Genomic DNA, 20,929 nt, shown 5'->3' with positions numbered 1-20,929 from the left:
AATGAACTCTTTAAAGAAATTAGTTAAATAATTCCATCCACTCACACTAACACCCCATCTGGTAGTAAGGCCTTTAGACTCCAAAGACAATCTAGAGGCAAAGTGGAAGCTATTGTTGGCTAAGCCTCAGTCATTCACACTTCATAATGAAATAGATAGTTTTAAAAGTTGACAGGAGGATTCTGGTCACTGCCATTAGTTTGTACATGGGTTTTGGGTCTTGTTCACACACAAAGGATTCCCAGAAACGTCTAAGTTTTGTTCTCTTGTTGAAGACTGTAGTCATGATATTTAAGTCCATTGAATTCTATTATATAAAGAATCTCTGGTGCGAAAAACTACATCATTGGTGTTTGACCTTACTGAAAATAAATATGTAAGTATATGGATGGTAGTGTTTTTGTATTCAAATTTTATGGAGCATTTTATAAAGAGAAAATTAGGGTCAGGTGCAGTGGCTTATGCCTATAATCTCAACACCTTGGGAGGCCAAGGCGGGAGGATTGCTTAAGATCAGGAGTTTGAGACTAGCCTGGGCAACATGGCAACATCTCTCAACACACACACACTTTAGCACTTTCATGGTTCTAAAAAAAAAAAAAAGACCTTCTGGAGCCTATCATTTCCTTAGATTCCCATTACCTGTTATAGGGCATTGTACTATTTAAAACCAGGGGCCAAGAACAGTGCCTCATGCCTGTAATTCCAGCACTTTGAGGGGCCAAGGTGGGTGGATCACTTCAGCCCAGGAGTTCAAGACCAGCCTGGGCAACATGGCAAAACCCTGTCTCTACAAACAACTAGCCCAGTGTGGTGGCGTGTACCTGTAATACCAGCTAGTAGGGAGGCTGAGGTGGGAGAATCATCTGAGCTCAGGAAGTCGAGGCTGCAGTGAGCCATTGCACTCCAGCCTGGGTGACAGAGTGACACCCTGTCTCAAAAAAAAAAAAAAAAAAAAAAAAAAAAAGTAGGATATCTAAAGTGGAGGGTTGACAATTATTATTTGAATACAAAATTGAATTTATAGGACTATGTATTTGTAGGACTGATGGAAAGAATTTCATCTTTCTGCCATCTCTAAAGCAGTTTCCATTGAAAATATTCACCAGGGAGGCATGCAGTCAGTTAACATCAACAATAGATCACCCTGACTTTTCTTTTTGATGTTTTAGTTTGTGTGTCAACAAATGCATTACAAGTTGAGCATCCCTAATCTGAAAATCTGAAATCTGAAATGCTCCAAAATCTGAAACATTTTAAGGGCTGACATAACACCACAAGTGGAAAATTCCATACCTGACCTCATGTGACAGGTCGCAGTCAAAATGCTGTGATGGGCCTATTGAAGGACTAGAGCAGTGTGTATTCCTAACAAAGCAAGAAATCATGTCACTTTATAAAATCAAAGAGAGCCTTCGAAGACAAAAATTATTGTTAATTAGGCAGATGACTCTGGAGGAAACTTCTTTAAAAAGTTTTTTATTTCCATAGGTTTTTGTGGAACAGGTGGTATTTGGCTACGTGAGTAAGTTCTGTAATGGTGATTTGTGAGATTTTGGTGCACCCATCACCCAAGCAGTATACACTGAACCCAATTTGCAGTCTTTTTTCCCTCACCCCCCTCCCACCCTTTCCCCCAGGTCCCCAAAGTTCATTGTATCATTCTTATGCCTTTGCATCCTCATAGCTTAACTCCTACTTATGAGTGAGAACATACAATGTTTGGTTTTCCATTCCTGAGTTACTTCACTTGGAATAATAATCTTTAGTTCCATCCAGGTTGCTGCAAAAGTCATTTGTTCCTTTTTATGGCTGAGTATACACACACCACAATTTTTTTTATTTTTTTAATCCATTTGTTGATTGATGGGCGTTTGGGTTGGGCTGGTTCCGTATTTTTGCAATTGTGAATTGTGCTGCTATAAACATGCGTGTGCAGGTATCTTTTTTGTATAACGATCTCTTTTCCTCTGGTTGGATACCCAAGAGTGGGATTGCTGGATCAAGTGGAATTTCTACTGTTAATTCTTTAAGGAATCTTCACACTGTTTTCCATAGTGGTTGTACTAGTTTACATTCCCACCAACTGTGTAGAAATGTTCCTTTTTCACTGTATCCACACCAACATCTATTATTCTTTGATTTTTTGATTATGGCCATTCTTGTGGGAGTAAGGTGGTATTGCATTGTGGTTTTGATTTGCATTTCCCTGATCGTTAGTGACGTTGAGCATTTTTTCATATGTTTGTTGGCCATTTGTGTATCTCCTTTTGAGAATTGCCTATTCATGTACTTAGCCCATTTTTTGATGGGATTATTTATTTTTTTCTTGCCAACTTGTTTGAGTTCCTTGTAGATTCTGGATATCAGTCCTTTGTCAGATGTGTAAATTGTGAAGATTTTCTCCCACTCTGTGGGTTGTCTGTTTATTCTGCTGACTGTTCCTTTTGCTGTGCAGAAGCTCTTTAGTTAAGTTCCACCTGTTTATCTTTGTTTTTATTGCATTTGCTTTTGGTTTCTTGGTCATGAAGTCTTTGTCTAAGCCAATGTCTACAAGGGTTTTTTTTGATGTTATCTTCTGGAATTTTTTGGATGAAACATTTTAAAAAGCCATCCAACAGAATGCATTTCTAGAGGATGCACTTCTTGGTCCCTCAACTGCTTCTGATGTCTTTTCTCACCTAAAAAATAATAATAATAAAAATACAGTGTACAGGACAAGGCTCAACATTGTAGGTAGAGACTGAAAGCCTGCCATTGTTAATGTTGTTTGCAACCAGTATAGGTGTTCTGATGATGCTACCATGCTGCTTACTTACCATGAACACATTATTTTTTCATTATATTAATGATGTCATATTTTTTCCTGTTGAGTACTTATATGTGAACAAGTATAAGAAAATGATTGCTGTGCTTGCTTTGGAAGCACATATATTAAAATTGAAATGATACAGAGAAGATTAGCATGGCCTCTGCACAAGGGTAAGTTTTATTTAAAAGATGTAAAATTTTTTAAAGAAGAAAATGATTGCTTATTGGTAGCATATAAAGACAGGAATGATGGTGATGCTTAACAACCACAGATTGTCCTCACGGGTGGCAGAGATAGTGATACCTTCGCTTTCTGATCGTTAAATGTACACAGTCTTTGTTTCATGCACAAAATTATTCAAAATGTTATATAAAATTACTTTTAGGTGATGTATATAAGTGATATATGGAACATAAGTGAATTTTGTGTTTAGACTTGGGTCTTACTTATTATGATTTGTGTACAGTGCCTAGCAAATTGTGTGGCTTCTAGTAGGTGTTCTGTAAATCTTGGTTCCTCTTTTTATCTGTTGTCTTCAGCACTCGTTTCAGTGAAGACATAGTAGAATTCATCGATGTGTATTGAACTGAGTATCAATCTATAATATAGTATCACATGGGAACATTTAATGAGCTGTACTACCTACAGATTTAGTAAAATGTTGTTTGAACTTTAGTTCTTTTAAAAGAAGCTATTTCAGCAACAGCTGCTTAAATAGTCTATAGGTTCTCTTTTCTTTTAGTCTGTAATACAATAAGAATCTCCTAGAAGGATAAATCAAATTGGTTCCATGAAACCATAAAATTATTGTGTGATAATTTATAGGAAACCTCCTTTAATGACATGCTTTAAAAGTTTTTCTTACTCTAAATCGATATGTATATGTATAAGTAAGCATTATTCAGCTTATTGATTTGACACTTGGATTTTTAAGGAAAAGATCTTCATATCCATGTACATTTCCAAAATATTTATTTAGGTACTTGTAATTACTTTAAAAATCCTCTTTGCTTGTGTTTCATCTGTAGGTATATAGCTATTCACTGTTGAGAATTTAGAGGTACTTACACCATTTTTTACAAAATGAATGTTCTGTAATTCTAGTATTCTGTTTTACATGACCAAGTGCTCATTTCACTCTGTTTAGAGAGATGATGAAGAAATCATAGTCAAGAACTCCTGAATTTTAAAATAGTATTTAGTAATGACAAATGTTGATATAAATGTATTATGAAATCTTTATGTCTAAGAAAAATAATATTAAACAGCTAATATTAAACATTTTGGTGGCTAAATAACATTTCAAGAGATGGATCTATTGCATTGATAATTAGCATGATATTTGAATTACAAAAAACTTTTCAATTTAATGAGTATGGTCCCTTTTCACTTGTGTTCTATAAAAACCTAAAGGTTTTTAAGCCAAATGATTTCTATTTAGAATTCTGTTTAGAATACACTTCTCAGAGCATAAAGTTTTGGATTATATATCCTTGTACAGGCTGATTTTTTAAAAAGTTCGTCCTTTAAAAAATTAAGTCTCTAAGACTTAAAGGCATTGGTATTCTATTTTAACTTTGTTGATGAGTGGAAATCTTTTAATGAAGAATATTACAAGTGGGCCTTTACATTTCTCATTTTGATTAACGTATTAAAAGGTGCATACTTGTTAAACTACATCTCAGAGCCTTATACATCCATAAAAAAGATGTTATTCTACAAAAAGGACCAAAGCGTTACCTTCACATAGATGAACTTTCATTCGTGTAATATGTTAGTTTTAATTCTATAACATTGTGCTCTTTAATAATCACTGATGATATGTATGGCTTATTTCCCAAAATTTTAAAGGGCTTATTGAAATATAGTTGATGTATTATAGGCTGCACATAGTTAAAGGATACAGTTTTTAAAATACTGACATATGTATACCTTCATGAGACCATTGCCACAACTAATAGAGTGAACATTTCTATCGCCCCCAAAAGTTTCCTCTTGCCCTTTTTTCTCTCTCTCTCTTCTTCTCTTCCCCTTCCCTTCCCTTCCCTTCCTTTTTCTCTTCTCTCTCCCCTCTCCTCTCTCTCCTCTCTCTCCTCACTCTTCTCTTCTCTTCTCTTCTCTTCTCTTCTCTTCTCTTCTCTTCTCTTCTCTTCTCTTCTCTTCTCTCTGTTGCCCAGACTGGAGTGCAATGGTGCAATCTTGGCTCAGTGCAACCTTTGCCTCCTGAGTTCAAGTGATTCTCCTGCCTCAGCCTCCCAAGTAGCTGGGATTACAGGCATGTGCTACCACACCCGGCTAATTTTGTCTTTTTATTAGAGAGAGAATTTCACCGTGTTGGTCAGGCTGGTCTTGAACTCCTGATCTCAGGTGATCCACCCGCCTCGGCCTCCCAAAGTGATGGAATTACAGGCATGAGCCACCATGCCCGGCCTTGCCATTTTTTTCATCTGTCACTACCAAACCTGCTGTCCCTCTCACAAGCAGCTACTGATTAGCTTTCTGTTGCTGTAGGTTCGTTTGCGTTTTCTAGAGTTTTATATAAATGGAATCACATAGTATGTACTCATTTTTTTGGTCTGGCTTCCTTTACTCTGCATACTTATTTTGAGATTCATCTATTTTGCTATGTGTATGAATAGACTACCCTTTTTATTGCTGAGTAGTATTTCATTGTACAGATATGGCACAATTTGTTTATCCATTCTCCCAATGATGGATATTTAGATTTCTTCCAGTGTTTGGCTATCCCAAATAAAGCTGAAGTTTTTAGCTTATTTATGAATAAAGCTGCTATAAACATCGAGTATGTTTTTAAAAATTATCTGATTTTTCCATTTTTACCACTTCCCACAATCATGGCTATCAACTCTTAACATACACCAATGTTTTTATCCACCTTCCTCAGCAACTTGGCAATTAGGAAAGACTGAAAATATTTAACATTAAACCCATTTCCTACATTTTCATCCTTTTACTCATTAGAGGTATTTATTATACGGAAGAAAAAAATCTGATTTTGAATCTTGAAATCTAAATAGCCTGGCCAGCATTATTTTACCTTTTATGACATTCCTAAATAAAAATTTTAAATATAACCAAATTGAAACCTGTAGTCTTTAATTACCCAAAGAGCTTATGCAAATACTTTCCTTACTATAATGATGTTATGGTGAATCTTTTCTAAAGAGAATAAATGTTTCCTAATGACCACATTTTATTTCCATAAGTATATGTGGCATTTGAAGTCTATCATAGTTACCAAGTTTTCTCTAAACAAGGAAATATGGAAAAGATCCCATAATGCCATACTTTTTTATTTATTTATTTATTTTTTTGTTGAGACGGAGTCTTGCTCTGCCGCCCAGGCTGGAGTGCTGTGGCTGGATCTCAGCTCACTGCAAGCTCCGCCTCCCGGGTTTACACCATTCTCCTGCCTCAGCCTCCCAAGTAGCTGGGACTACAGGCGCCTGCCACCTTGCCCGGCTAGTTTTTTGTATTTTTTTTTTAGTAGAGACAGGGTTTCACTGTGTTCGCCAGGATGGTCTCGATCTCCAAGACGGGCGGATCACAAGGTCATACTTTTTTAAAAAATTGAGACACATAATCTAATTTGTGTTTTTTATTATTTAAAAATTTTTTACTATTCCTTTTTTTTTTTGAGACAGTGTCTCACTCTGCACCCAGGCTGGAGTGCAGTGGCACTATTGTGACTCACTGTAGTCTTAACCTCCCTGGGTTCAGGTGAGCCTCCCACTTCATCGTCCCGAGTAGCTGAAACTACAGGCATGTGCCACCACTCCAGGCTCATTTTTCTATTTTTTTGTACAGACAGAGTTTCACCATGTTGCCCAGGCTGGTCTCAAACTCCTGGACTCAATCCACCCACCTTGGCTTCCTAAAGTGCTGGAATTTACAAATGTGAGCCAGTGTGCTGGGTATACTACTGTATCTATTTTCCTAAAATTTTAAAAATCTCGTAACTTTATAGAATGACCTTGAGGGAGGGAGGGAAGTAGAGGGGGAGGGAGGGAGGTAGAGGGGGAGGGAGGGAGGGAGAGAAAGAGAGAGAGAGAGAGAAAGAGAGAGAGGAGTCTCGCTCCGTCACCCAGGCTGGGGTGCAGTGGCGCTGTCCAGCTCACTGCAACCTTGACATACAGGGTTCAAGCAGTCCTCCTACCTCACCCTTCCAAGTAGCTGGTACCACAGGTGTGTGCCACCACACTGGGCTAGGTGTCTGCTTTTGTTTGTTTGTTTTTTGTAGAGATGTGGTTTCCCTATGTTTCCCAGGCTGATCTTGAACTCCTGGGCTCGAATGATCCTCCCGACTTGGCCTCTCAAAGTGCTGAGATTACAGGCATGAGCCACCATGCCCAGCCTGTGGAATGACTTTTAAAAGGAATGTTTATATGAAATAAAATTTTACTCTCTTGAGAAAATTTTCTAAGAACTCTCCATTTTTTAAAGAAAAATATGCAGAGCTTAAAACTTGTCCTTTTTCATTTGTTTGTTCTTGACAATACATATGTTTACATGTATGTGTGTGTAAATATACATACACTGTGACAGTTATGTATATTAAAAAACATCTTCCTACGGCAATAAATACTACCCGTTTATGATATAATTGCATATTTACAGCTTATTAAGAGTTTTTAAGAAATAGTTTAAAAATTTCTGTGGGTACATAGTGGGTGTATATCTTTTTGTTTTGTTTTGTTTTGTTTTGTTTTGTTTTTTTCTTGAGGCAGAGTCTCACTCTTTTGCCCAGGCTGGAGTGCAGTGGTGTAATCTTGGCTCACTGCAACCTCCATTTCCTGGGTTCAAGCTGTTCTCCTGCCTCAGCCTCCCAAGTAACTGGGATTATGGGTACTCGCCACCACACCCGGCTAATTTTTGTATTTTTAGTTGAGATGGGGTTTCACCATGTTGGCCAGGCTGGTCTTGAACTTCTGACCTCAAGTGATCCACCTGCCTCAGCCTCCCAAAGTGCTGGGGTTATAGGCTTGAGCCACTGCACCCAGCCCATAGTAGGTGTATGCCTTTATGAGGTATGTGAGATATTTTGGTACAGGTATGAGATTATTTGGTAATAGTCACATCATGGAAAATTGGATATACCATCCTCTCAAGCATGTATCCTTTGTATTACAAGCAATCCATTATACTCTATTAGTTACTTTAAATGTACAATTATTTTATTATTAAACTATAATAATTCTGTTGTGCTATCAAATACTAGGCCTTTTTCATTCATTCTTTTTTGTTTTTGTTTTTGTTTGTTTGTTTTTTGAGATGAAGTCTTGCTCTGTTGCCCAGGCTGGAGGGCAGTGGCATGGTCTCAGCTCACTGCAACCTCCGCCTCCCAGGTTTAAGCAATTCTCCTGCCTCAGCCTCCCGAGTAGCTGGGATTACAGGTGCACACCACCATGCCTGGCTAATTTTTTTTGCAATCTCCGTCTTCTGAGTTCAAGCAATTCTTCTGCCTCTGTCTCCCAAGTAGCTGGGATAACAGGCGTGTGCCACCACACCTGGCTGATTTTTGTATTTTTAGTAGAGACAGGGTTTCACTATGTTGGCTAGGCTGGTCTCGAACTCCTGACCTCAGGTGATCCACCTGCCTTGGCCTCCCAAAGTGCTGGGATTACAGGCGTGAGCCACCATGCCTGGCCCTGGCTGATTTTTGTATTTTTAGTAGAGACGGGATTTCACCATGTTGGCCAGGCTGGTCTCAAACTCTTGACCTCAAGTGATCCGCCGACCTCGGCCTCAAAATGCTGGGATTACAGGCATGAGCCATGATGCCCTGCCTTTTTTATTCTTTCTATTTTTTTTTTTTTCGTACCATCCCCACCTTCCCCCATCCCCCACTACCCTTCCCAGCCTCTGGTAACCATTCTTCTATTCTCTGTGAGTTTAATTATTTTGACTTTCAGATCCTACAAATAAGTGAGAGTATGTGATGCTTGTCTTTCTGTGCCTGGCTCATTTCACTTAACCCAATGACCTCCAGTTCCATCCAAGTTGTTTCAAGTTCCATTTTTTTTAATGGCAGAATAGTACTCCATTGTGTATAAATAACACATTTTCTTTATCCATTCATCTGTTGATGGACACTTAGGTTGCTTCAAAATCTTGGTTATTGCGAACAGTGCTGCAACAAACATGAGAGTGCTGATGTATCTTCGATGTACTGATTTTCTTTCTTTTGGATATATACCCGGCAGTGAGATTGCTGGATCATGTAGTAGCTCTTTGTTTAGTGTTTTGAGGAACCTCCAAACTGATCTCCATAGTGGTTGTGCTAATTTACATTCCCACCAATAGAGTATTGAGGGTTCCCTTTTCTCTGCATCCTCAGCAGTATTTGTTATTCCCTCTCTGGATAAAAGCCATTTTAACTGGGGTGAGATGATACTTCATTGTAGTTTTGATTTGCATTTCTCTGATGATCAATGATGTGGAGCACTTTTTCATATGCCTGTTTGCCATTGTCTTCTTTTAAGAAATGTTTATTCAAATCTTTTCCCATCTTTTAATCGGATTTATTAGACTTTTTCCCTGTGGAGTTGTTTGAGCTTCTTATATATTCTGATTATTAATCCCTTGTTAGATGAGTAGTTTGCAAATATTTTCTCCCATTCTGTGGGTTGTCTCTTCACTTTGCCAGCTGTTTCCTTTGCTGCACAGAAGCTTGTTAACTTGATGTGATCCCATTTGTTCATTTTTGCTTTGGTTGTCTGTGCTTGTGAAGTATGACTCAAGAAATTTTTGCTCAGACCAATGTCCTGGAGAGTTTCCCCAATGTTTTCTTACAGTACTTTCATAATTTGAGGTCTTAGATTTCAGTCTTTATTTTTATTTTATTTTTCTATAAGGTGAGATAGGGGTCTAGTCTTATTCTTTTGCATATGGATATCCAGTTTTTCCAGCACCATTTAATGAAGAGATGGTCTTTTCCCCAATGTATGTTCTTGGCACCTTTGTCAAAAATGTGTTCACTGTAGGTATGTGGATTTGTTTCTGGGTTCTCTGTTTTGTTCCATTGGTCTATGTGTTTTTGTGCCAGTACCATGTTGTTTTTGTCTGTAGCTTTGTGTGAAGTCAGGTATTGTGATTTCTCTAGTCTTGTTATTTTTACTCAGGAGAACTTTGGCTATTTTGGATCTTTTCTGACTCCATGTAAGTTTTAGGATTGCTTTTTCTATTTCTGTGAAGAATGGCATTGTGATTTTTGTGGGGATTGCATTGAATCTGTAGATTGCTTTGGATAGTATGAGCATTTTAACAATATTGATTCTTCCAATCCATGAATATGGAATAGCTTTTCATTTTTGTGTTTGTGCCCTCTTTAGTTTCTTTCACCAGTGTTTTGTAGTTTCTGGTGTAAAGGTCTTTCCGTTTTTTTTTTTTTTCTGAGATGGAGTCTTGCTCTGTTGCCAGGGTGGAGTGCAGTGGCACGATCTCAACTCACTGCAACCTCTGCCTCCCGGGTTCAAGTGATTTCCCTGCCTCAGCCTCCCGAGTAGCTGGTACTACAGGTGCATGCCACCACACCCCACTAATTTTTGTATTTTTTGTAGAGACGGGGTTTCACCATGTTGGCCAGGATGGTCTCGATTTCTTGACCTCATCATCCTCCTGCCTTGGCTTCCCAAAGTGCTGGGATTACAGGCATACGCCACTATGCCCGGCCATCTTTCACTTCTTTGGTTCATTCCTAGGTATTTGATTTTATTTGTGGCTGTTGTAAATGGGATTACTTTTTAAATTTGTTTTTTATGTTGTTTACTGCTGGCATATAGAAATGCTACTGATTTTTGTTATGTTGATTTTGTGTCCTGCAACTTTGCTGAATTCGTTTATCAGTTCTAATAGTTTTCCTTTTTTTTTTTTTTAAATTGGGCATGGTGTCATTTGCCTATAGTCCCAGCTACTGGGGAGGCTGGGGTGGGGTGTGGAAGTATCTTTCTCTTTTTTTTTTTTTTTTTTTTTTTTGAGATAAGGTCTCGCTCTGTTGCCCAGGCTGGAGTGCAGTGGCAAGATCTTGGCCCACTGCAGCCTCTGCCTCCCAGGCTCAAGTGATCCTTCTGCCTCAACTTCCTGAGTAGCTGGGGCTACAGGCACATGCCACCATGCCTGGCTAATTTTTGTATTTTTTGTAGAGATGGGATTTTGCCATGTTGCTGAGGCTGGTCCTGAATTCCTGGACTCAAGGGATCCACGTGGCTCAGCCTCCCAAAGTGCTAGGATTACATGTGTGAGCCACTATACCCGGCCCTCTTGTGGAATCTTTAGGTTTTTCCAAATATAAGCTCGTATCACCTGCAAACAAGGATAATTTGACTGTTTCCTTTTCCTTTCCAATTTGGAAGCCCTTTATTTCTTTCTCATCTGATTGCTTTAGCTCAGACATCTAGTACTATGTTGAATAACAATGGTGAAAGTGGGCATAGTTTGTCATGCTCCAGATCTAAGAGGAAAGGCTTTCTGTTTTCCCCCATTTTGTATACTAGTTGTGTGTCTGTCATATATAGTTTTTATTATGTTGAGGTCTGCTATTTCTATACCTAGTTTTTTGAGGGTTTTTATTATGAAGGGATATTGAACTTTATCAGATAATTTTTTGGCATCAATTGAAATTATTATATGGTTTTTGTCCTTCAAAGAATGGAGTTTTAATTTTTAGGCAATTTCATTTAAAGTGACTTTTTAAAACCTTGATATCAAATATATGTGTTTGCATTATATGTATAATGCAAATACATGAGCAGTTCTGTCTATTGATGTATTTTCTAAAAAGGCTAATCTTATTACACAGTGTTTAATTCTTTTTTTCTTTTTTTTTTTTTTGAGATAGTCTCGCTCTGTCATCCAGGCTGAAGTGCAGTGGTGTGATCTTGGCTAACTGTAACTTCCACCTCCCTGGTTCAAGCGATTCTCCTGCCTCACCCCCTGAGTAGTTGGGCTTACAGGTGCCCATTAGCATGCCTGGGTAATTTTTGTATTTTTGTATTTTTAGTAGAGTTGGGGTTTCACCATGTTGGCCAGGCTAATCTCAAACTCCTGACCTCAAGTGGCCTCCCAAAGTGCTAGGATTACAGGTATGAGCCACTGAGCCCATCCAAGTTATTTACTAAGAATTTTTATTATACATTGAGAAAAGGAGAGATTTTTTTTTCCTAGTGGAATGCTATATATTCAAGTTTTAAATGCTTTTACGTATCTAATCTTCTTATGTTGGGTTATTGGCTTCGAGTTTTGGAAGCGATACCTTCCAAATTCTTTTATTGCCTCTTATAACAGTTTAAAGCTAATTTGATTGAATACCTTTTGATCTTCTTTCTGTAGCTGTTAACTTTTTTCTTTTATTAAAATTAAAATAAAATGTGTGTAGGACCTGAAGAGAAATCAATTTTGGTCTATTTTTCTTTTTGCTCCTTTTTTTTTTTTTTAAATCAGTAGAAAGCTTTATTTGCCAGGCTAAACAATAAACTAACATCATGATTTAGGCTAAGTAAAAAACTAATATCATCTTTTTCTTTCAGATCTCTATAAAAATGGACTCCAAAGAGCTAACTTTGTACCATTCATAGCAGTCTTGAAGGTAAAAACAAATCTTTTATTTGTGTTTACTAAGATCATACTTATTGATAATCAAGGGCTTTAGTAGGATTGCCTTGGTCTTGGCATTCAAGGAGAATTTATTTTGGCATTTAGATAGTAATAGTCAGGGGCCGGGCACAGTGGCTCACGCCTGTAATCCCAGCACTTTGGGAGGCCAAGGTGGGCGGATCACAAGATCAGGAGTTCAAGACCAGCCGGACCAACATGGTGAAACCCCATCTCTACTAAAGATACAAAAATTAGCTGGGTGTGGTGGCATGCACCTGTAATCCCAGCTACTGGGGAGGCTGAGGCAGGAGAATTATTTAAACCCTAGAGGCGGAGGTTGCAGTGAGTCAAGATCACACCACTGCACTTCAGCCTCGGTGACAGGGCAAGACTCCGTCTCAAAAAAAAAAAAAAAGAGACTAGCCAGGACAACACGGCAAAACCTCTTCTCTAGATAGTAATAGTCAAAGACACTAAAGGAGAAAGGAATCTTTTGATATAGTATTCATCCATGCGTACACTGAAAAAATTACAAAATATAGTCTAAATTATTCTCTAACTGAAACATTGAATAGTTTGCATTTTATAAATTTTAATTTGAGGTTTGCTCATAAATATTATAGTGGAATGTTTAAACTTATACATTTATTTCTGAAAAAAATGTTTAATGTTCCCTGTTTCCTTCAGGTTAATGGCCATTATTAACATGTTTTCCCAGCTATTAAAGTTGCTATTCTAGAATAGCATTATTACAAAAATATTCTAATATATTTAAATGTGATTGCCATCAAGTTATGAAATTATGTCAAGTTGAGGCACATAAATAGTTTAAATATTTGTGTGTATCAGCACTGCATAGAGTTTAAAATAGTCTTCATTAAAATATGATTAAGAATAAAATAGCCTCCTTTTTTACTATTAATTTTAAGTAATATTTTACATGATTATTTAATGATTTCACATTCTGCCAATATTTGTTGAGAACCTACTATGTACCATGTGTGGCGTTAGGCATAATGGATAATAGAATTATGAACTAAGCTGTTTTTCTGGCACATTATTTATAATCTAGTTGATGACGTAACATATATACAAAAAAGCAAAATTTGCCAAAATATAATTCCCATAATTTTAGATAAATACTTTTTCCCCATGCACATCAACGTATCTGAAGAAAGGATAAAGTATTTTTTAAAAATTGAAAACTTAAAAATTCTTACCCAAGAAGGGTTAAAATATTTTATCTTCAGACATTCTAAAGGCATAATCAGACAATCTTTTTGACGTGTACTTTGGTTGGAATTATTGTTGGTGCCAAACTTTATTCCCTATGCTATACTTAGGAGAACTCAGACATCTGTTTCCTTGACCAATTTTAGGTTCCTAAGGATTTTAATTTCTCGGAGATATTTATAGATGTAGGAAAAGTACTTTTGGAAGATTTATGCTGTTAGTAATTTTTTCCCTTTATATTCATGCTTTGCATTTAGGGAGAACATAAACTTGCAATGTTTTCTCCATGCTAGGAATCCAAAGTAATATGGTATACACAGATACCAAAATATAAACAGGAAGCTAGGAAAAACAGGTGCTAAAAATAGTGTCTTCATATAGCATAAAATTCACAAAATACAAAAAGAGAAGTCTCAGAAAGAAACAAGTTAAGAGGTTCTGAGGGAACAACTTTGTAGCTGTACTTTTTTTTCCTCCAAATATTTTGTTGTTGTTTTATTTGGCCAGTAATTTGTCATACTTCAATATATAATAGCAGTATTAATAGGCAAAATGAATAGTATACAATTTGAAATTGAACATGAACTGAGATATATAATATACAATTTAAAGTTGAACATGGACTGAACTTCCCAGGAAACTAAATATCAGATTAGATGAGAAAAGGTCTAAAATGTCTATTATTATTATTATTTTTTTTTTTGAGACGGAGTCTCGCTCTGTCGCCCAGGCTGGAGTGTAGTGGCCGGATCTCAGCTCACTGCAAGCTCCGCCTCCCGGGTTCGGGCCATTCTCCTGTCTCAGCCTCCTGAGTAGCTGGGACTACAGGCGCCCGCCACCTCGCCCGGCTAGTTTTTTGTATTTTTTAGTAGAGACGGGGTTTCACCGTGTTAGCCAGGATGGTCTCGATCTCCTGACCTAGTGATCCACCCGTCTCGGCCTCCCAAAGTGCTGGGATTACAGGCTTGAGCCACCGCGCCCGGCCTAAAATGTCTAATTTGTTCAAGAGACTTTTCATATATAACAAAACATCAATGAAATGAAAACTAGAGCTGGTTTCTCTGAAGCTTTTCTGTTTGGGCATATAAAGTTTCTTTTGTAAGGAAGGGTAGTTTAATATTAACTTAAGTGACATTTTGCCTCTTCACAGCTGCTAGTGTTACTTCTTCTTTCTGGCCCAGCTGAGAGAAAGGTGTAGCAGAAGTCAATCTTAAACAAATTGAGAATCTTAGTTTCATGAAAAGAAATTATTATAAACAAGATAGAAATTTGTTGAGGAAAAAGTACGTTGTAAAATTCATTTTTTAAAATGTTCTTCTCTATAAACCAAATAGTTACAAGTTCATAATTCACCACAAAAGCTTGTGGTTTGTTGCTTGGGATATTGAAAGATAACAAAAACTAAACTACGCTCTTAGTAAAGCCTGCTTTATGGCCCAACATGTGGACAATTTTTGTAAATATTTTCTTTAAAATATTTCTTCAAAGTAGTAAGTACTCTTCAGTTGTTGTGTGTTATTGTGTAGGTTTGTTAATTATGCTGTTCAAATCTTTATTCTCATATTTTTTTCCTATCAATTACTGAGAGACTTATGGGAAACATCTCACTATAATTGTGAATTTGTTTATTTTTCTTGTAATTCTGTCATTTGCCTTACATATTTGGAGGCTATGTTATAAGTTGCATATAGATTTATAATAATTATTTTATTTATTTATTTGCTTATTTATTTTGAGACAGAATCTTGCTCTGTCACCCAGGCTAGAGTGCAGTGGTACAATATTGGCTCACTGCAACATCTGCCTCCCAGGTTCAAGCGATTTTCCTGCCTTAGCCTCCTGAAAAGCTGGGACTACAAGTGCATGCCACCACACCAGACTAATTTTTGTATTTTTAGTAGAGATGGGGTTTCAGCATGTTTGCCAGGCTGGTCTCAAACTCCTGACCTCAAGGGATCTGCCTGCCTTGGCCTCCCAAAGTGCTGGGAGTACAGGTGTTAGCCACCACACCTGGCCAGATTTACAATAGTTAAATACTACTTGTGAATGGAACTTTTAAATATTATTTAGTAGCATTGCCCCTTCTTTTCAGGTATATTTATAACCATCTCTTGAAACATTGTTATCATGAGTGCTTTAAAATCTTTATCAGATAATTCTAACGTCTTTTTCATCTTGATGTTGCCATTTCTTTACATTCAGTTTGAGATCTTCCTGATTTTTTGTATAAGTGATTTCCAATGGAAACTGACATTTTCATAATTTGTCATTAGACTTTGAATCTTAATGTTTTAACCAAACTTTTTATTGTGGCAAAATATACATAACAAAAATTACTATTTTAATGATTTAGTTATTTACATTTTGAGACAGGGTCTCACTCTGTTGCCCAGGCTGGAGTGCCGTGGCACTATCATAGCTTACTACAGCCTCGACCTCCCCAGCCTCAGGTGATCCTCCTGCCCCAGCCTCCTGAGTAGCTGGGACTGCAGGCGTATTCCACCATGCCCAGCTAATTTTTTTATTTTTTGTAGAGACAGGGATTCACTATGTTTCCCAGGCTGGTCTCGAACTCCTGGGCTCAAGTGATTTGCCTGCCTCCACCTCCCAAAGTGTTGGGATTAAAGGCAAGAGTCACCACACCTGGCCTATTTTAATGATTTTTAAGTGTGCAGTTCAGTGGCATTAAGTACATTCACATTGTTTTACAAGCACCACCATGATTCATCTCCAGAATTTTTCATCTTATCAAACTGAAACTCTATACTCACTAAATAATAACCACCAGTTGTCCCCCTTTCCCAATGCTACTTACCACCGTTCTGCTTTCTGCCTCTGTGAATTTGTCTTTTCTAGATACTTCATGTAAGTGGAATTACCTAATATTTGTCTTTTTATTTCTGGCTTATTTCACTTAGCACAGTGTCTCCAAGGTTTATGCATGTTGTAACATGTGTCAGAATTCTTATCCTTTTTATGGCATAATAATATTCCATTGTAAGGATATGCTACATTTTGTTTATCCATTCACCTGTCAATGGATATTTGGGTTGTTTCTACCTTTCAGCTATTATGAATATTGCTGCTTCGAACATTTGTGTACAAATATCTGTTTGAGTCCCTGCTTTCAATTCTTTTGTGTACATACTCAGAACTGAAATTGCTAGATCTTGTGGTAATTATATGTTTAACTTCTTGAGGAACTGCCATACTGTTTTCCATAGCGGCTGTACCATATTACGTTCCCATCAGCAATACACAAGCATTCCAATTTCTCTGCATTTTCCCCAACATTTTCTTTTTCCTTTTTTTTTTTTTTTTTTTGGTAATAGCCATCCCAGTGGGTGTGAAGTGGTATCTCATTGTGGTTTTGATTTGCTTTTCCCAAATGATTAATGATATTGAGTATCTTTTCATATGCTTATTTTATTGATTGACTGATTGATTGATTGAAATAGAGTCTTGCTCTGTCACTCAGGCTGGAGTGCAGTGGCATGATCTTGGCTCGCTGCAACATCTGCCTCCTAGGTTCAAGTGATTCTCATTCCTCAGCCTCCCGAGTAGCTGGGATTACAGGCATGTGTACCCACCATGCCCACCTACTTTTTGTATTTTTGGTAGAGATGGGGTTTCACCATGTTGGCCAGGCTGGTCTTGAACTCCTGACCTCAGGTGATCCGCCCACCTCAGCCTCCCAAAATGCTAAGATTACAGGTGTGAGCCACTGCGACTGGCCTTATCTTCTCTTTTTTCAGATTGGGCAACATCTCATTCTATAAAATAGATTGTTACTCTGTTTCTTTTTGTGGATCTTATTTGAACTTTCTGTTTTAGTTAGCTCTTTTTAGACATTATTCTTCAAGAGAAGGGGAGGCACTGCTTCCTCCAGATATAGCTAGAAATCCAGGTTCCCTATTCAGCCTCCATTGACACCTGAGCTGTGGTTTGGGGTGTGCTCCTTGTTACCTGTTACTGCTGGAAAGAGGGTTCTGACTCCCGGTGATCTCCACTGATATCATTGTGGGAGGAGCATGCTCATACTGGTTGGCTGGGATGAAAGTTCCAGTTCCTACCTGGCATTCTGTGACATCACCCTGGCAGTGGTGTTAGGATTCCTCGTGACAGCCTTGTGAGGGTGGAATTCTAGGCTCCCCTTAGCCTTTGCTGGCATGGTTGGGGAGGTGGAGCCACAGTTTTTCCCCGTGGTATTTGCTTTAGTAGAACAGTTATTGTCTAAAAGTTTTATCTTTTATTAAGTTGCCCTTTTCCTGCTTCTTTGGCTAAAGAGAACAGACTTTTATGGGGGCCTCATTTGTATGTTTCCATCAGCATTTCTGGGTTGCTGGCTTCTTCAACTCTAAGTCTGGGATATATGAGTCAAAGATAAACCTGGTGGCTCACACTTGTAATTCCAGTGCTTTGGCAGGCCAACATGGGAGAATTGCTTGAGGCCAAGAGTTTGAGACCAGCCTAAGCAACGTAGTGAGTACCCATCTTTACAAAATTTTTTTTTAAAAAAATTAGCCAGGCAGTGTGATGTGTACCTGTCCTCCAAGCAACTTGGGACGCTGAGGCAGGAGGCTCACACAAGGCCAGGAGGTGGAGGCTGCAGTGAGCCATGATTGTGTCACTGTACTCCAGCCTGGGCAACAAAGCAATACCCTGTCTCTTAAAAAAAAAAAAAAAAAAAAAAAAAAAAAAAAAATTCCCACAGGAGGGAACCTCACCATCCTGTTGTTCTTCAGGTCTTGAATAGTTCTAGCTGTTCTTCCTTCTTTCTACTTTTCAGGTAGAGATGGGGTTTCACCATGTTGAATATCAGGGGTCTCCTGATGTTTGCTTTATATATAATTTCCAGAGGTTTTAAATTGTATGTATGAGGAGGGATAGGGAAAAGTACATCTCCATCTTCCCAGAAGCAGAAGTCAGCTTATTTAAAGTCCTTGTCTGCCAATTCCATCATTTCTGGTTTTGTTTCTATGGTTTGATTTTTTTTTCCCGCTGGTTGTGAGTCCTATTTTCCTGCTTCTTTGCAAGTCAAGTAAGTTATGATTGGATGCTGCACGTAGTGATTATTACATTGAGTCTCTGTTACTTCCTTTAAGGGTGTCAAATTTTATTTTGGCAAGTGGTTAAGTTTCTTGCAGATCAGGTTGATCTTTTTGAGGCTTCTTTTTTTTCCCCCCGTGCCGGAGTCTCACTCTGTTGCCCAGGCTGGAGTGCAGTGGCGTGAGGCTTATTTTTAAGTTTTGATAGGGTGAATGTAGATTAGCCATTATTCCAGGTCTGTTTTAGCCCTTCTAGGTGTTAGGTTTTAGGACCTTTCTAAGCTCTTTACTGAATCCCCGTGGTGTTCATTGAGGTGTTTCAGCTTTGACTATTTAGAATGCTTATATCTCCCAGATTATGTGTATTATTCTTTGCCCAACTCTGCATATGCAATTTGTTATTCAGCCAAAGATTACATTCCCTGTGCAGATATCTGGAGCTTTTCTTCTGCATAGCATTTTCCTGTGATGAACTCTACTGTGCAAATTCCAACTGTTTCAGCATCCCAAAACTCTGAGAACTGTCTCTTAAACTCATTTAGATTGTTCTATTGCAGTCTAGAAATTGCCTCTAGATAGAAAGCCAGGGAATATGGCCAGCTTGCTTGCCTGATTTTTTCCCCTCATATCTCAGGGATTGCTGTCTTTTGCTACCTATTACATAATGTCTGGTATCAGCTGTTTCACATGTTTTGTCCAGTGTTTTAGTGATTTATTGCAGAAGGGCAAAATCCAGTTCCAATTACTCTGTCTTGGCTGAAAGCATAAGTCTGTTTCTTAGTTTTTAGTTATAAAGGAAAAGAAGGTCAAAGTTTGTCTTCTTTCTTTCTTTCTTTCTTTCTTTCTTTTTTTTTTTTTGTAATTTAGGAACTTAGAGCCATGTTTTATCATAGAAACAAAAAAATAAATAGGATAACAATAAAAAGACAGTTGTGGGCACAGGAATTTTGTTTCAGCTTTCTCTCACACATTTAGAGGAACAGTTAAGTAAAAGATAATGCAGTCACATGAGGGGATATAACAGTTATATGGAATGTTTTTCAAAAGCTTTCGATAATGTAGAATAATGCTTATAGATAATGTGAGTGGAAAAGTATGATGCAAGGGTACACCTATGCCTGTCTCAACTGTGGAAATAATACACATGCATGAAAAAATACTGGAAAGAAATATCCCAAAATGTTAATAGAATCTATTTCTGGATATTAAGATTATGAGTCATTTAAATTTTCTCTTTTAGACTTTTCTAAAGTTTCTGGAATGATCTTGTATTATTTTTATAATGAAAACCATTTTCAAACAGGTGAGTTTTGCTCGCTCCTCTTTGGAAATCAGCAGACCTGACTAGGAGAACTCATAGTCAAAGTTGAGAAACCAGCAAAAGGCAAAATGGATTGAACATGGGTCTTATCTGTAGAGACCATTATTCTAAAAATAAATGGGATGGCAGGCACAGGGAGGAAGGAGCAGGAGCAGAGGGAGAGGCAGAGATGACCTAACAAGTAAAAGCACATGACAGATATATTTTGGAGGAAGAACTACCTCAGGAAATGGGATAATTTTTCAGGTAAAATTTTCTATATTCTAAGAGAAATTAAAGTAGTAATGGTACTGATGACATAAGAGATTTGACATGAAATAATTATAAGATTGGATGATAAGTGAGCTGGCAGAACAGCTGTCAAATAAACTGAGAGCAGACCATTAAGTAAAGGAAAAGCATCTTAGAAAAAGCAAATGGTAGAATCAACACTGCTGAAAATAAAATCAATGATAAAGAGACCAAACTTATGAAAGATCATATAAAATGAAGCTCGAATAGTCAGAGATGAAAACTACTGCAGAAAAAAAAATGCTAGATGTGGAAAGCAGACAGCAGAGATCATACATTCACATAACTCATATTTTTAAAAAAGAGAACTCAAAGACAAATCAGAAGAAAACTTTCATGAAAGAAAGTTAGGTTGAAAGTCTAGATTCAAAGTATTCATTGTATATTTCCCATTGTATGATTCCCCCATTAATAGTCGTACATTTTTGACTGGGTGCAGTGGCTCACACCTGTAATCTTAGCACTTTGGGAGGCTGAGATGGGCGGATCACTTGAGGGCAGCAGTTTGAAACCAGCCTGGCCAACGTGGTGAAACCCCATCTCTACTAAAAATACAAAAACATTAGCCGGCCGTGAAGTGGGCACCTGTAATCCCAGCTACTTGGGAGGCTG

General features: G+C 37.7%; 2 protein-coding genes and 1 non-coding gene across 33 annotated transcripts in view; 2 read left to right on the top strand and 1 right to left on the bottom strand.

Annotated features, from left to right (window-relative positions):
* SNX3 (sorting nexin 3) overlaps nucleotides 1–20,929 on the bottom strand; it is a 1,122,685-nt gene that overhangs the window by 172,523 nt on the left and 929,233 nt on the right. The gene's annotated exons all lie outside the window — the stretch shown is intronic.
* AFG1L (AFG1 like ATPase) overlaps nucleotides 1–20,929 on the top strand; it is a 221,623-nt gene that overhangs the window by 92,586 nt on the left and 108,108 nt on the right. For all 4 annotated transcript variants that reach the window (XR_007725281.1, XM_050789142.1, XM_050789144.1 and 1 more), the window contains one exon: nucleotides 12,358–12,416. Coding sequence is in view for 3 of the 4 variants with exons in the window: in XM_050789142.1 (XP_050645099.1) it covers nucleotides 12,358–12,416 (59 nt within the window). In the remaining variant the exon portion in view is untranslated. The remainder of the gene's footprint in view (nucleotides 1–12,357; nucleotides 12,417–20,929) is intronic.
* Nucleotides 2,911–3,015, top strand: LOC126953970 (U6 spliceosomal RNA). Its single transcript, XR_007725440.1, has one exon. It is a non-coding gene; the product is annotated as a U6 spliceosomal RNA (small nuclear RNA).

Source organism: Macaca thibetana, chromosome 4, assembly GCF_024542745.1.
Source record: "Macaca thibetana thibetana isolate TM-01 chromosome 4, ASM2454274v1, whole genome shotgun sequence".
NCBI lineage: Eukaryota > Metazoa > Chordata > Mammalia > Primates > Cercopithecidae > Macaca > Macaca thibetana.
Note: the sequence above shows the minus strand (reverse complement) of the source record. Positions and strands in the feature narration are given on the sequence as shown.